Genomic DNA, 12,530 nt, shown 5'->3' with positions numbered 1-12,530 from the left:
AAGCTCCTTGAGGTCAGGGGCCTTGTTGATTGACTGCATAAATGAAGGCATAAAGGCATAAGTGAAGGCTCATAGGAATATAGAGCAGCTCTATCCAATAGAAATATAATGGAAGGCAAGGCATAAAGGCATAAGTGAAGGCTCATAGAAATATAGAGCAGCTCTGTCCAATAGAAATATAATGCAAGCCACATTTGTAATTTTAAATTTTCTATTAGATACCTTAAAAAGAACAGTGAAATTAATACATGTTTTTACTCCATTATGTCCAAAACATTATTTCAACATGTAATTAATATAGAAGAGATACTTGACAGTTGTTTTTGGTACTAAGTCACATCTTGTGAACATGTTACACTTAAAGCACATCTCTGTTTGGACTCACCATCTTTCCCGCATACAGTAGCCACATGTGGCTAGAACTATAGTAGTACACAGCACAGGTCTAGAGACTAAGGAGAGATTTATTCTGACTGGTGGTCTTAACCCTGGTGAAGGATGGCTGGGGTTTAACAGGCATCCCAGGTAGATGGAATAGCACGGAAAAGTGAACTGGAGTGATAATATACAGTGATTGTTGTAGGTGTGGGGATGGTAAGAACAGGATACAGATGGTAAGAACGGGATAAGAGTGTGGAAAGCCTTGAATGCCATTATATGGAGTCCCCACTTTAGGCAGTGGGGAACCTGTCAGGACTTCTGATCTAGGAGTAACCCTATCAGACACCTGGAGGTAGTTTGAAGGATGAGTTGGAGAAGGTTGAAAGGGGACACAGATGTTAGGTATGTATTACAATCCAAGCTGGGCAATAGGGCCTTAACTAGGGCAGTGGGGCAGAAAAGTGGACCTGAGAGACATTTTGGAGGATGATGGTGGTTTCAAGACTGAGTAACTAGAAGTATATTGGTATTTATTATTGCGATTAGAAACCAAAGGAGAAGTAGTTTGGGGAATAAGAAGTTGGGAGGGAGTAGGATGTGTTGAGTGTAAAGTGCCTGTGGAATATCCACCTGGGAGTGACTGAGCAGCTGCAAGTGCAGCTGTGGAGCTTAGTAGCTGCCAGAGGACTGGAGTTGAGGGTTTGTGAGTCATTTGCACCGACATGCTGATTGAAGCCCCAGGAAAGGATGAGCTCATCCAAGGCTAGCATTTATTGTGAGAAGTGGGCCAAGGGTACACATTACACCATAAGACAAGGGACAAAGGCAGACTTTCTCACTGGAAAAGTCTGACCCTGTGTGGAGACTGTGGTGAAATACAATTCTGACGACCAATTCTGAGGTTTCAACCTCATTCTTCCTTTGCTGCAATCCTGCTGGCCAAGGTGACCTTGTCTCCACTCAAGTGCTATCCTCAGAAGCCTTAGGGTTTGGCAAAATAGAGCTGCCAGCCTGGGAAACTTCATTCTGGTTAATGTTTTACTGTCTGAAGCTGAAGGAAGAATTTGGTTTCCCACTAGCTCTGGAATTTCAGTGTCCAAACAGCTAATGTGTTATGTAAAATGAGATTGTAACAATGAGACCAAAAACCTAGAAATTGGATTTGTTGGATTTTTTTTTTTGTCTAAAATACAGCGGGTTAGCCACGTGAGGAGAAGAATCCTTCATTCATTACACCAAAACAAATTTCTATAGGAAAGAGATTTAAACATTAAAAAAATGAAACCATAAAAGTACTCGAATAAAACAAGACATAGTATCACAAGACCAGAATTTTCAAGAGAAGCCCCACTTTGAAACATTGTAAACTACTACAGATTTTACAAACACCCCACAGGCTACTAGTTTTGCAAACTTGATGTTACACTGCCTGGGATAGGTGGGGGGTAGGGGGAGGTCTGGCTAATGTTGCTGGGGCTGGCTGGGCATTAGTAAAGTGCTCCCAGGATTGGGCTCCTATTGATTTGGAACTTGGGGATGGAGTAGGATTTTGCTAGGCTGGGGTAGTGGTCAGTTTGTAGGCAAAGGGCCACTGTTATCGCCAAAGCTCTGAGTGGTTGAGAGTGGCTCAAGATTCAGATTCCAGGAAGGTGTGGTGAGGAGTGATGAGGCCCGACTGCTGTGGAGCTGGCCTTCTCTGAGTGGGTGATGGGGAGCCTCAGAAGGGTTTTAAGGCATGTGGGGAGGAGGGGGAGAGGCAGTTCTCCCACCTTTTAGGTGGGAGTGGAGAGGATGGAACCTGTGCGGGTGAAGGTGGGCTGCCTGCCGCTGTGGTTTCTCCTCTTGTCTCTCCCACCTGTCGGGCTCCGATTTATATACGCTCCTTCGTTCCTGCGCATCTTAGGCACATGGCATCCCTTGAAGCAGCTGCCTTCCCAGCCTACTAGAAATATTTTCTTATAACTGCTGGTGCTCCATATTTTCCATCCTTCTGCAGCCAGTCCCACCACTGCTGGGCACTCCTAGTCACCCAGTCTGCTTTTCACCATGTTGTGGGGCCCAATCACAACTCGTCTTGGGTGGACTTCAGTGCTGGGTACGGGGGAGGTGAAGTAGAACAGGGGAGGATTGGTAAGCCCGCAATGGTAGCAGTCTTGCTGCATGGATAACGTCCCCTTTAGGATAGGCAAAGCCTCATTCTGCTGCCAGCCAAAGCCTTGCTAGGGAGGAAATATTTTGGGAAGAAAAATTACTCAAGAGTTTTCCTCTGAAATGTGTCCCCTTCCCTGTCAGCTGCCTTGCCTATTTCCACAGCTTTTAAAACTCAGCCCTAGACTTGCCTCATATGCCATCCCTAGGCACTATGACTGCCCCCAGAAATGGCAGTGATCTCCCTGTATTAGCATGATAAGAATCCTCAATTCCTCCCTCTTCTGCCAAGCCATGGTGTCTCTTTCCCAAACCTGCAGAATCCATCCACTTCTCTCCCCCTCCATGGCCACTACCCTCATTCAAGCCACCATCGCCTCTTGCCTGGATGACTGCTCTTGCCCTTCATTCTACTTTCCGCATGGCAGCCAGAGTGACCTTCAAACATTCAAACAGGAGCATGTCCCTCCTCTTAAAACCCTCCACAAGGACCTGTTACATGTAGCATGAACTCTAACCCCATGGTGTCTTGTGAGACCTGGCCCTGCCTGTCTCTCCACGTCAGTGCATCTGCTATCCCTGTGCTCAACTAGGTGTTGACCACATTGGACTTAGCTGGCAGTTCCTGGGAAAAGTCAAGGTCTTTCCCATCTCACGGCATTTCCACTGCTCTTTCCTGTCCCTGGAATGCACTTTCCTGGACTCTTCACATGCTGTGTGAAGACATGTGAATGGTTGTCAAAGAATGTAAAAAATGAAGGCATGTGAAGCCCTCGGAATAAACATATTCCAGAGGGGCTTTTTGCAAAAACATTTAATGTAGGCTCACCCATTTCTCAGTCTCAGTAAAATAAACATTTATTTACTTAATAGCCCTTTTCACAACCTGAAATCATTTTGCATATTTATCTGTCTCTCCTACTGGCATGTAAAAAACCCCTTGAAGGTTAGACAGTGTTTTTCTTCTTTCCTGTGTTATCTCCAGTACCTGGTATACAATAGGCTCCCAAAGATCTGTCGAATGAATTAAGGGATAGATTTTTTAATTCACTGTTTCTCAGCCAATACATGAGCTCTTTGAAGGCCAGGTCCTGTTCTTACTCATCTCAGTCCTCCCACTGCCTAGCATGATGCCAGGCGTAGAATAAGTGCTCCATAAATATTAGTGAAACTGAAATCATTGGATTGAATTTCAGTTTTTTTGTACAAACTGTTCTGTCCCCTCATCACTGTGTACCCTTATCTTTTCCCAGAGCATAAATGAACATAAGAGGTGGCATTCATAAGAGGGAGAATTCCTCATGTAGGTACAGGGAACCTCACAGAATCCAGTAGGAGTTACGGGGCTGATATGGGAGTTGTTAGAAGCAGAGAGGCAGAGGTGATTACACGGCTGCACAGTCCTAAGAAAGGTTGGGGGAGTGGGCAGGGATCTATACCATTTATTCCACAGTGTATTCTGGGCTATTTTTAAAAAGGATTTTAAGTCATGTTTGTCCCTACCTCCACCTGTTTCCTTTTGGGAATGGTAACAGGGCTATGTGCTTGTTGCAGGGACAGGTAGATAGGCAAGAAGCTGTGAGTTCTTTTCCTCCATGAGCAGGAGAAAAATAGATGAACTTAGCAGGTAGTGGCTATGGCAGGAATTGTGGGCAGGATCATTCCTAGGGCTTTTAGCGGGGTTGAGAGTAGGACAGGCTCAGGACTAGTTGTGGCCTTTGGGGAAAGGAGGTGGTCACAATAGATACTAAACTCCACCCGTCTACTTAGAGCTCCCAGGAACATCCTTTCAACCCACCCACTGCCACTTCAGCCTCCCCAGAATATGGCTGCAGGCCCCATCTAGTGCCCTGGACCAGTGGCCATCCTCATGGGATAGGGAATGGGGATGGGCCTCCTAAATTTGCTTCTAGGGAGATGTGATCCTGGAACTCCAAAATAGAATTTTGAGCCCATTTCTCTGAAAACATGGCAAATATTTATTCAGTAGATCTTGAGTGTTAACTAAGGGACATGTAGTAAGTACCCTAGGAACTGGAAAACCAGTGGAAAAGCAAAGACACAGGTCTGACCTCAGGGCTTGCAGTCTAGCAGGAGAGACAGGCAGTTATACTACATTATCATAAAAGCTATCGTGGGAGGGGGAATACAAGATGTTCAGGGAACAGCAAGAAGGGGCTCAGCACACAGCAGGTGGGCAATATTTGTGGAAAGAACAAACGAGTAAATGATGTATGTATATTGTCCTGTGACTTAAATTTCCAAGCAAGTTATCAGGCAGGCTTTTATGGCGAGGCCTGGGAAGTCAGTTGCCAGGTATAACACTGGAATGCACTCTTCCACAGAAACAAACCATCCCAAGAAATGAGCTTTGGGAATACTGCCTGTTCACAGGCAGAGGACAACCCTGGATCCATGTACTGGGAAAGTGTTCTGTTGCCTTTGTTCCCCCTACTCTTGCCCCACCCAGAAGGACAGAGATGGGGAGAGATGGGACACTGCCTGGAGATAGCCTCAAAGGCACCATTAAATTCCCTGGTGTTGGAAGGGGCTGCAATACTTGCCTGAATGGCACCAAGGTTTTCAATGAGTTGTTCAGGAGTGGATGATCCCAGGAGCACAGAACTCACACCTTCATTTCTCAGGCACCACGCTGGGAGGAGAGGACACTGGGTCAGGTTATCAAAGCACTTCCAATCATTGATTAGCTTATAAACACCTGCTACAGCTGTTTGTTGCAGCCAAAATTTATTAACTTCTTTTTGTGGAGGATGTACAGTGCTTCCTAGGATTAAAAACCTGAGCAACACCCCCTGTTGTGTAGAAGATTTGACAGAATCTGTCAAAGCCCAGCTGGGAGGGGAAATGCAAATGCATAGAGGCGCTGGACAATGGATTGTAAGAGTCTCTCCAGCACGCTCAGCTGCCCTCAAGTAGAAGCAGAAAACACAGATGCACTGCTGTCTTTCTTGCTTCTCCGCTGGTTTTCCAGTTGCTAGCCTACTATATGTCTCTTAGTTAACACTCAATGCATTTGGGTTGACTCGGGGCTTAAGGCCTTTTTGCTTTCCACATAAGGCCCTGTCACCACAACCGGGGCACTCAATCCAGCTACCCACCCTAGAAACACATTGTTCCTGGAAACACCTAACACTGCTCACCAGCAGATGGCTGGATTCCTGTTTCTACCTTGGCCCACAACCTCCTGTCTTTCCATTGTATTCATGGTCTCATTTTCCACATCTGTTGCTTGTAGCCCTTGTAGACTCTAGGTTTCTGGTTCCTTGGTTCCCACCTACCTGGCAGCCCTCTCTGGACCTCCCTTTCTTCCTAACCCAAGATTCATCCTGTGTTGATGATCTAAATTACTCTCTTACTAACCCTCACACCCCTCACTTCCTCTCCTTCCTTAGCAAATCCCCATCAGTACTGCATCTGCGTTTTTGGCTGCTACTTCAGGGCAGCTGAGCATGCTGGAGAGAATCTCACAGTTCATGGTCTGGTGCCCCTATGCGTTCACGTCTACCCTCCCAGCTGGCTTCAGCCAGCCTGGCCAGCCTCACTCTTGCCCTTGGTCATCTTTCTTTTCCCGAAAATGACCTTAAACCTGCACTCTTAAACCATCCCATCAACCCCTGTCCCCTCACTCTTAGTAGATGACCTTGTCCTAATGTCTACAGAAAATCAAGTCCCTCCGCTGGAATATTCCTTAATTCCCCACTCTCCTACTGCATAAGAATCCACATCCATATCCTCCAGTTTCAGAAGAGGATGTGTGCGGTTTCTGTCCAAGACCAAACTCTGCCTTGGAGATATCTCCTTTTTGCCTTTTCTTGGACTTGATTCATACATGATCCCACCGCCCCCACAACCCCGTTTCAAAATTTCTTACTGTGTCTTTCGGTCAACAAAACATGCTAAAATTTCTCCCATTCTAAAATAAGCTTCCTCTGACCCTTTTTACCTGCTTAGATACTGCCCCAACCTTCTTCCCCTCTTAAACTTCTAAAAGGTCATTTCAGATTCCCTTACTGATCTTCTTCACATCCCAGTCACCTTCTTGCTGTGTCCAGAAGCTAAGGTCCCCAGGAGCCTGCTGGTGGTTACAGTGGACTTCTGAGTCCTTAGCTGCCTGGAACTCAGTGTTGCTGGACTCGTAGATGCAGTGTCTGCTGGGCCTTCCTGCTAGATGCCCCACAGGCACCGCAAACTTCTTGCTATGATGCCTGGCCCTCTTGCATTCCCAATCACATTTGGGGGCATCACCAGCAATGTGGCTCCCCAATCTGGAAACCTGGGAGTAATCTTTAAGAACTGTCATGTTCTGACCCCCTTTTCCCTTTTAACTGCTAAGTCCAGTTGATTATTCCTCCTAAATATTCCTCTAATCAAGTGGTTTTCAAACTTTGGTATGCATCAGAATCATCCAGAGGGCCTGTGAAACACCCATTGTTATGGCTCACCCGCTGAGTTTCTGATTCAGGTCTGGGGTGCGGTCTGCGCATTTTTAACACAGTCCTAGGTAATGCTTATGCTGATGCTGCTGATCTGGGACCGTGCTCTTTTTTTTTTTTTTTTTAAACCAACTTTATTGAGGTAAAATTTACCCATCAAAAATTTTACCCATTTTAGGTGTACGTTAAATAATTTTTATAAATTTACTGACCACCATTTTTAAGGTGCAGCCTTCACCATTTTTAATGCAGTTTTATAAGATTTCCATCACCCTAATAAGATCCCTACCTCAAGTACCAGGCAGTCACTGATCTACTTTTTGTCTCCAGATTTGTCTTTTCTGGACATTTCATCTAAATGGAATCGTACAATAGGTGGTCGTTTGTGTCTGGTTTTCACTTAGCGTATGTTTTCTAGGTTTTTCCATGTTGCACTATGTACCCGTATACCATTTCTTTTTGTTGCTAAAGAGTATTCCATTGTGTGGATACAGGGCTCAGTTTGACAATGACTGCTTGGTTCAGCTGTCTTCTCCGGTTCAGCTGTCTTCTCCACCTCGGTCACTGCTGCCCTCACTCAGGCCCTCACCATCTCTCTCCTGGATAACTGGTTTTCCTACCTCTTGCTTGAATTGTCCCCTTATATTTCCCCCATACAGCTCTCATCCAGCCAGCAGCAGTGTCTCTAAACACAAATCTGATCATATCACTTCCCTAGCTAGTGCCTGACATAACTCATTGTCCTGTAAGATGAGGTTCTTAATTCTTACCTTGGCAAACCTTATTTTCTAGTCTACCTCTGCAGCTTCATGGCTCCCTGCCTTGAACTTTGTGCTTCAGGAGCACTCACCTGTCTTTAAATCCTCTCCATCCCCAAGTATCTTGCTGCTTTTCTCCTCTTCCTCTCCCTTCATTCTGGGGCGCATTGCTCAAGCTGTTCCTTTTGCCTGGAATGTCCTTTTTGCCTTCCCCTTTCTTTTTGCCTCACTAATATTTACCTATCATTTGAGATTCCCCAAAGGTATTGCCTGCTCCTAAAGTACTTCTCTGAATTCCAAGCTCCTACTCTAATTCCCTAATCCCCTGTTCCCTTCTCAGTATTATGACCTGTATTAAAATTATCTGTTTATTTTCTTGACTTGCCCACCAGGCTGTGAGATGTGTCTTATTTGCAGTTGGATGCTCAGCCACCAGCCCAGTGTCTTGCACAAAGTAGGAACTTATTAAATGTTTGTTGAATAAACATAGGCATGGATGACTGATGGATGTCCCCAAGCACGTCTTCTGACCCCATTTGGACGGCCATATTGTCAACTGATACTCTTAAGCTGTTACCATGTCCAGGCCTTTTATGGTAATCACTGAATTTCCACATGGGCAAAATACAAAATAGTGCCGTATAAAAGTACCAATCCAATCTTTCTCTCTCTTTTTTTTTTGAGTGCATTATTTCCTGCTTTGCACTGAGAACTGTTTTTGGCCTTAAAGGTAGTTCTGAGGACAAAGCAGGTTCTAGGTAAATTATTGCCCATAAACTACCTGACTACTCGAGGTCATCAACAGCTGATTCCCCTAATGGGCCTGTAGGGCACAGGAGAACCCACAGGGCAGAGCTGGTCACCTCCATGGTAGCAACTGCAGCTGATTCTGGATAATTAGCACCTCTAACCAAGTGTCACCAGCAAGTATGTCCAGAGTGCCTGTTCACTAAGAACAAAGTGTGAATGCTGGCTCCAGTATACCTGTGTGACTTGGGGAGCAGGCACACAGTTGGGTTCAAGTAGTTTGCTTTCTGCCGGAGGATCTCCCCTCTCCCACACTCTCCTAGCAGATCAAAGATAACATGCCTGGAAATAATTTCCCTTTTGATTCTGAGAGTTTTGTGGCTATAAACAAAATGATTTATTTACAAAGAAAGAAGTGACAGGTGAGAAAGACATCTGAGAGGACAGAAGGAGGAAAAGGGGAAAAAAAGCATGTTTTAATTTAAACTCAGATCCTGTAAAGAAGGCATTTCATGTATACCTAATATCTAGTGAGAGTCTAAATCTTGTAAAGATTTCCTCTCTAGAAAGACAGTGTTCTTCCCTGTCTTTCAGGGCTAAGTTTAATACTTCATGTTACTATCTAAAAACCATATATGATTGTGCAGAATATGTTTCTCTGCATATTACTCTGATTGCTTGCCATGGCTAAGAGCAGACAGAATTTCAAGTTTTGCATGTCTACTCTTTGCAAGAACATTATCATCTTTATTAGCACTCACTGAGCACCTACTTTTTGCTTTATATATATAATTTCCCTTTACTCAACTAGTTTGTAAGATATGTATTATTATACCCATTTTACAGATGAGAAAATTGTTATCAGGTTAAGTAACTTGCCTATGGTCAAATAGCTAATATGTTTTACTGTGCTTGTTAAAGCTGTAGGGTTGCTAAGTAATAACATTAAATACATTGTTTGATTTTATTTTATTTTTTTTGAAGAAAGGATTAAAGCAACAATCATACATATACTTCGGTACATGGCATTTTCCCCCCTCTAAAACCACCTCCCATTTCTATCTTTCTACGACTGCTAATTGCAACTAACATTTCTCTGCCTTCCAACCTCTGAAAAGTCAAGCTACCAACAAATATTCTATTAAATTATTTTATTTGCATAGACCTTATCTTGAGCTTTTTATCTCATTGGGTTAGTGTTTCTGATATGTCCCAATTCCCGCTATTTCTTAATCTTTAGGATTTTTTTTTTTTTTGGTCTAGAATCAGCACCCATTTTATTCCTTTCTCATAGCTACCACATGAATTCTTTTATCTCATTTCTTCATTTATAAGTGGAGATAGTAATAGAAAATCCTCCACTAGCATTGGTAAGATATGACTAGTAATAGTATATACCTCTGCAGATTGTTTTGATGATGAAGGAGACAAGACAGTGAGAGTGAGCCTGAGGTGCTTACCATAGAACCTGACAAATATCCCCTAGTAAGGGAACCAGAAGTCTCAGGGCTTTTCTGCCCAGTGTGTAGCCTTTGGCAGCATGTGGCTATTGAGCATGCAACATGTGTCTAGCCTGAATTGGAATGTGCTTGCTCTAGGTGTAAAATATATGCTGGATTTCGAAGATTTGTAGAAAACAAAGTAAAATATCTCAATAATTTTTCATATTTACTACATGTTGAAATGATAATATTTTGGCTATATTGGGTTAAAGAAAATCCATTATTAAAATTAATTTCACCTGTTTCACTTTAATGTTTTAATGTGGTCACTAGAAAATTTAAAATAAGATACAGTTATGCATCCCATAGCGACAGGGACACGTTCTGAGAAATGCATTGTTAGGCGTTTTCCTCATTGTGTGAACATCATAGGGTATTTATGCAAACCTAGTTGTTATAGCCTACTGCATGTCTAGGCTATATGGGATAGCCTATTGCTCCTAGGCTCCAAATCTGTACAGCATGTTACTGTACTGAATACTATAGGTGGCTGTAACACATGGTGTTGTGTATCTAAACATAGAAAAGGTATGGTAAAAATATGGTATAAAATGGTATACCTGTGCAGGGCACTTACCATGACTGGAGCTTGCAGGACTGGGAGGTGCTTTGGGTGAGTCAGTGAGTGAGTGGTGAGTGAATGTGAAGGCCTGGGACATTCTTGTACACTACCATAGACTTTGTAAACACTGTGCACTTAGGCTACACTAAGTAGCACAGAAAAATCTTATTTTTAAGATTTTTCTTTCTTCAATAATAAATTAACATTAGCTAACTGTAACATTTTTACTTTATAAACTTTTAATTTAAAAAAGCTTTTGGTCGGGCACTGTGGCTCACACCTGTAATCCCAGCACTTTGGGCGGCCAAGGCGGGTGGATCACGAGGTCAGGAGTTAGAGACCAGCCTGACCAACATGGTGAAACCCCTTCGCTACTAAAAATACAAAAATTAGCCAGGCTTGTTGGTGCGCACGTGTAATCTCAGCTACTCAGGAGGCTGAGGCAGGAGAATCGCTTGAACCCGGGAGACGGAGGTTGCAGTGAGCTGAGATCGCGCCACTGCACTCCAGCCTGGGCGACAGAGTGAGACTCCGTCTCAAAACAAAAAACAAACAAACAAAAAAACCTTTCAACTTATTTGTAATAACATAGCTTAAAACACAAACATATTGTACAGCTGTACAAAAGTATTTTCTTTATATTGTTATAAGCTTTTTTTTCTATTTTTAAAAAGTGTTTTTGTAGCTTTTTAAACTTTTTTTTTTGTTAAAAACTAAGACAGACACACTCATTAGCCTTGGCCTACACAGGGTCAGGACCATCACTATGTTCCACCTCCACATCTTGTTCCTCTGGGAAGTCTTCAGGGGCAGTAAAACACATGGAGCTGTCATCGCCTGTGATAATAATTCCTCTTTGAGGAATACCTCCTGAAGGGCCTGCATAAGGCTGTTTTACAGTTAACTTTTTTTTTTTCCTAGTAAGTAGAAGGAGTAACACTCTAAAGTAAAGATGAAAAGTATAGTATAGTAAATACATAAACCAGTAATGTGGTCATTTATTATCATTATCAAGTATTATGTACTGTACATGATTGTGTGTGCTAGACTTTTATATTACTGGCAGTGCAGTAGGCTTGTTTATTATACCAGCATCACCACAAACACACAAGTAATTCATTGCACTCGGACCTTAGGAGAGCCACAACATCACTAGGCAATAGTAATTTTTCAGCTCCATTATAATCTTATGGGACCACCTACATATATGTGGTCCATCGTTGACTGAAATACCCATGATTGAATGTGGTTCATATTATCTTTCAAACAGTGCATGTGGTTTTCTTTTTTTTTTTTTTTTTTTTTTTTTTGAGACAGAGTCTTGCTCTGTCACGCAGGCTGGAGTGCAGTGGCACAATCTGGGCTTACTGCAAGCTCCGCCACTCGGGTTCACACCATTCTCCTGCCTCAGCCTCCCAAGTAGCTGGGACTACAGGCACCCACCACCACGCCCGGCTAATTTTTTTGTATTTTTAGTAGAGACAGGGTTTCACTGTGTTAGCCAGGATGGTCTCTATCATCCTGACCTCATGATCCACCCACCTCGGCCTCCCAAAGTGCTGGGATTACAGGTGTGAGCCACCGCGCCCAGCCGCATGTGGTTTTCAATTGTTACCAGCAATCATGACCTTTCATGGACTCCACAGCATTAGAAGAACAATGTTTACGGCCTTCAAGAACTTTCAGGGTGAAGCTATTTCTCTAGGATCAGCTTTTCATGTGGCAGTAGCCTTGGGCCTGTCACAGCCCTGTGTCTCAGCCTCTCACCAACCCTGGCTTAGTTTTCAACAGAGACAGAAACTTGAGCCAGAAGAAATGGATGTCACTACACAGTTCACCCCTGACATCTGTGATAGTGTATGTTATCACTGAGATGTTCTCATTTAAACTATGTTATAAGGGCAAGGGGAAAGAAGTAAGAAAAATTTGCTATCATGTAGAAAATTCTGGGGAACCTCAAATAACTCACTTGATATTT

At 43.4% G+C, this 12,530-nt stretch overlaps 1 protein-coding gene across 1 annotated transcript in view; it reads right to left on the bottom strand.

The window, feature by feature from the left end:
• Positions 1–12,530, bottom strand: part of KCNAB1 (potassium voltage-gated channel subfamily A regulatory beta subunit 1) — a 119,647-nt gene that overhangs the window by 4,538 nt on the left and 102,579 nt on the right. Inside the window, exon 12 of the mRNA XM_002814211.5 lies at positions 5,094–5,182. Within this exon, the coding sequence (XP_002814257.2) occupies positions 5,094–5,182 (89 nt within the window). The remainder of the gene's footprint in view (positions 1–5,093; positions 5,183–12,530) is intronic.

Source organism: Pongo abelii, chromosome 2 (assembly GCF_028885655.2).
Source record: "Pongo abelii isolate AG06213 chromosome 2, NHGRI_mPonAbe1-v2.0_pri, whole genome shotgun sequence".
NCBI lineage: Eukaryota > Metazoa > Chordata > Mammalia > Primates > Hominidae > Pongo > Pongo abelii.
The sequence above is the reverse complement of the archived record's forward strand: the minus strand, read 5'-3'. Positions and strand labels throughout refer to the sequence as shown.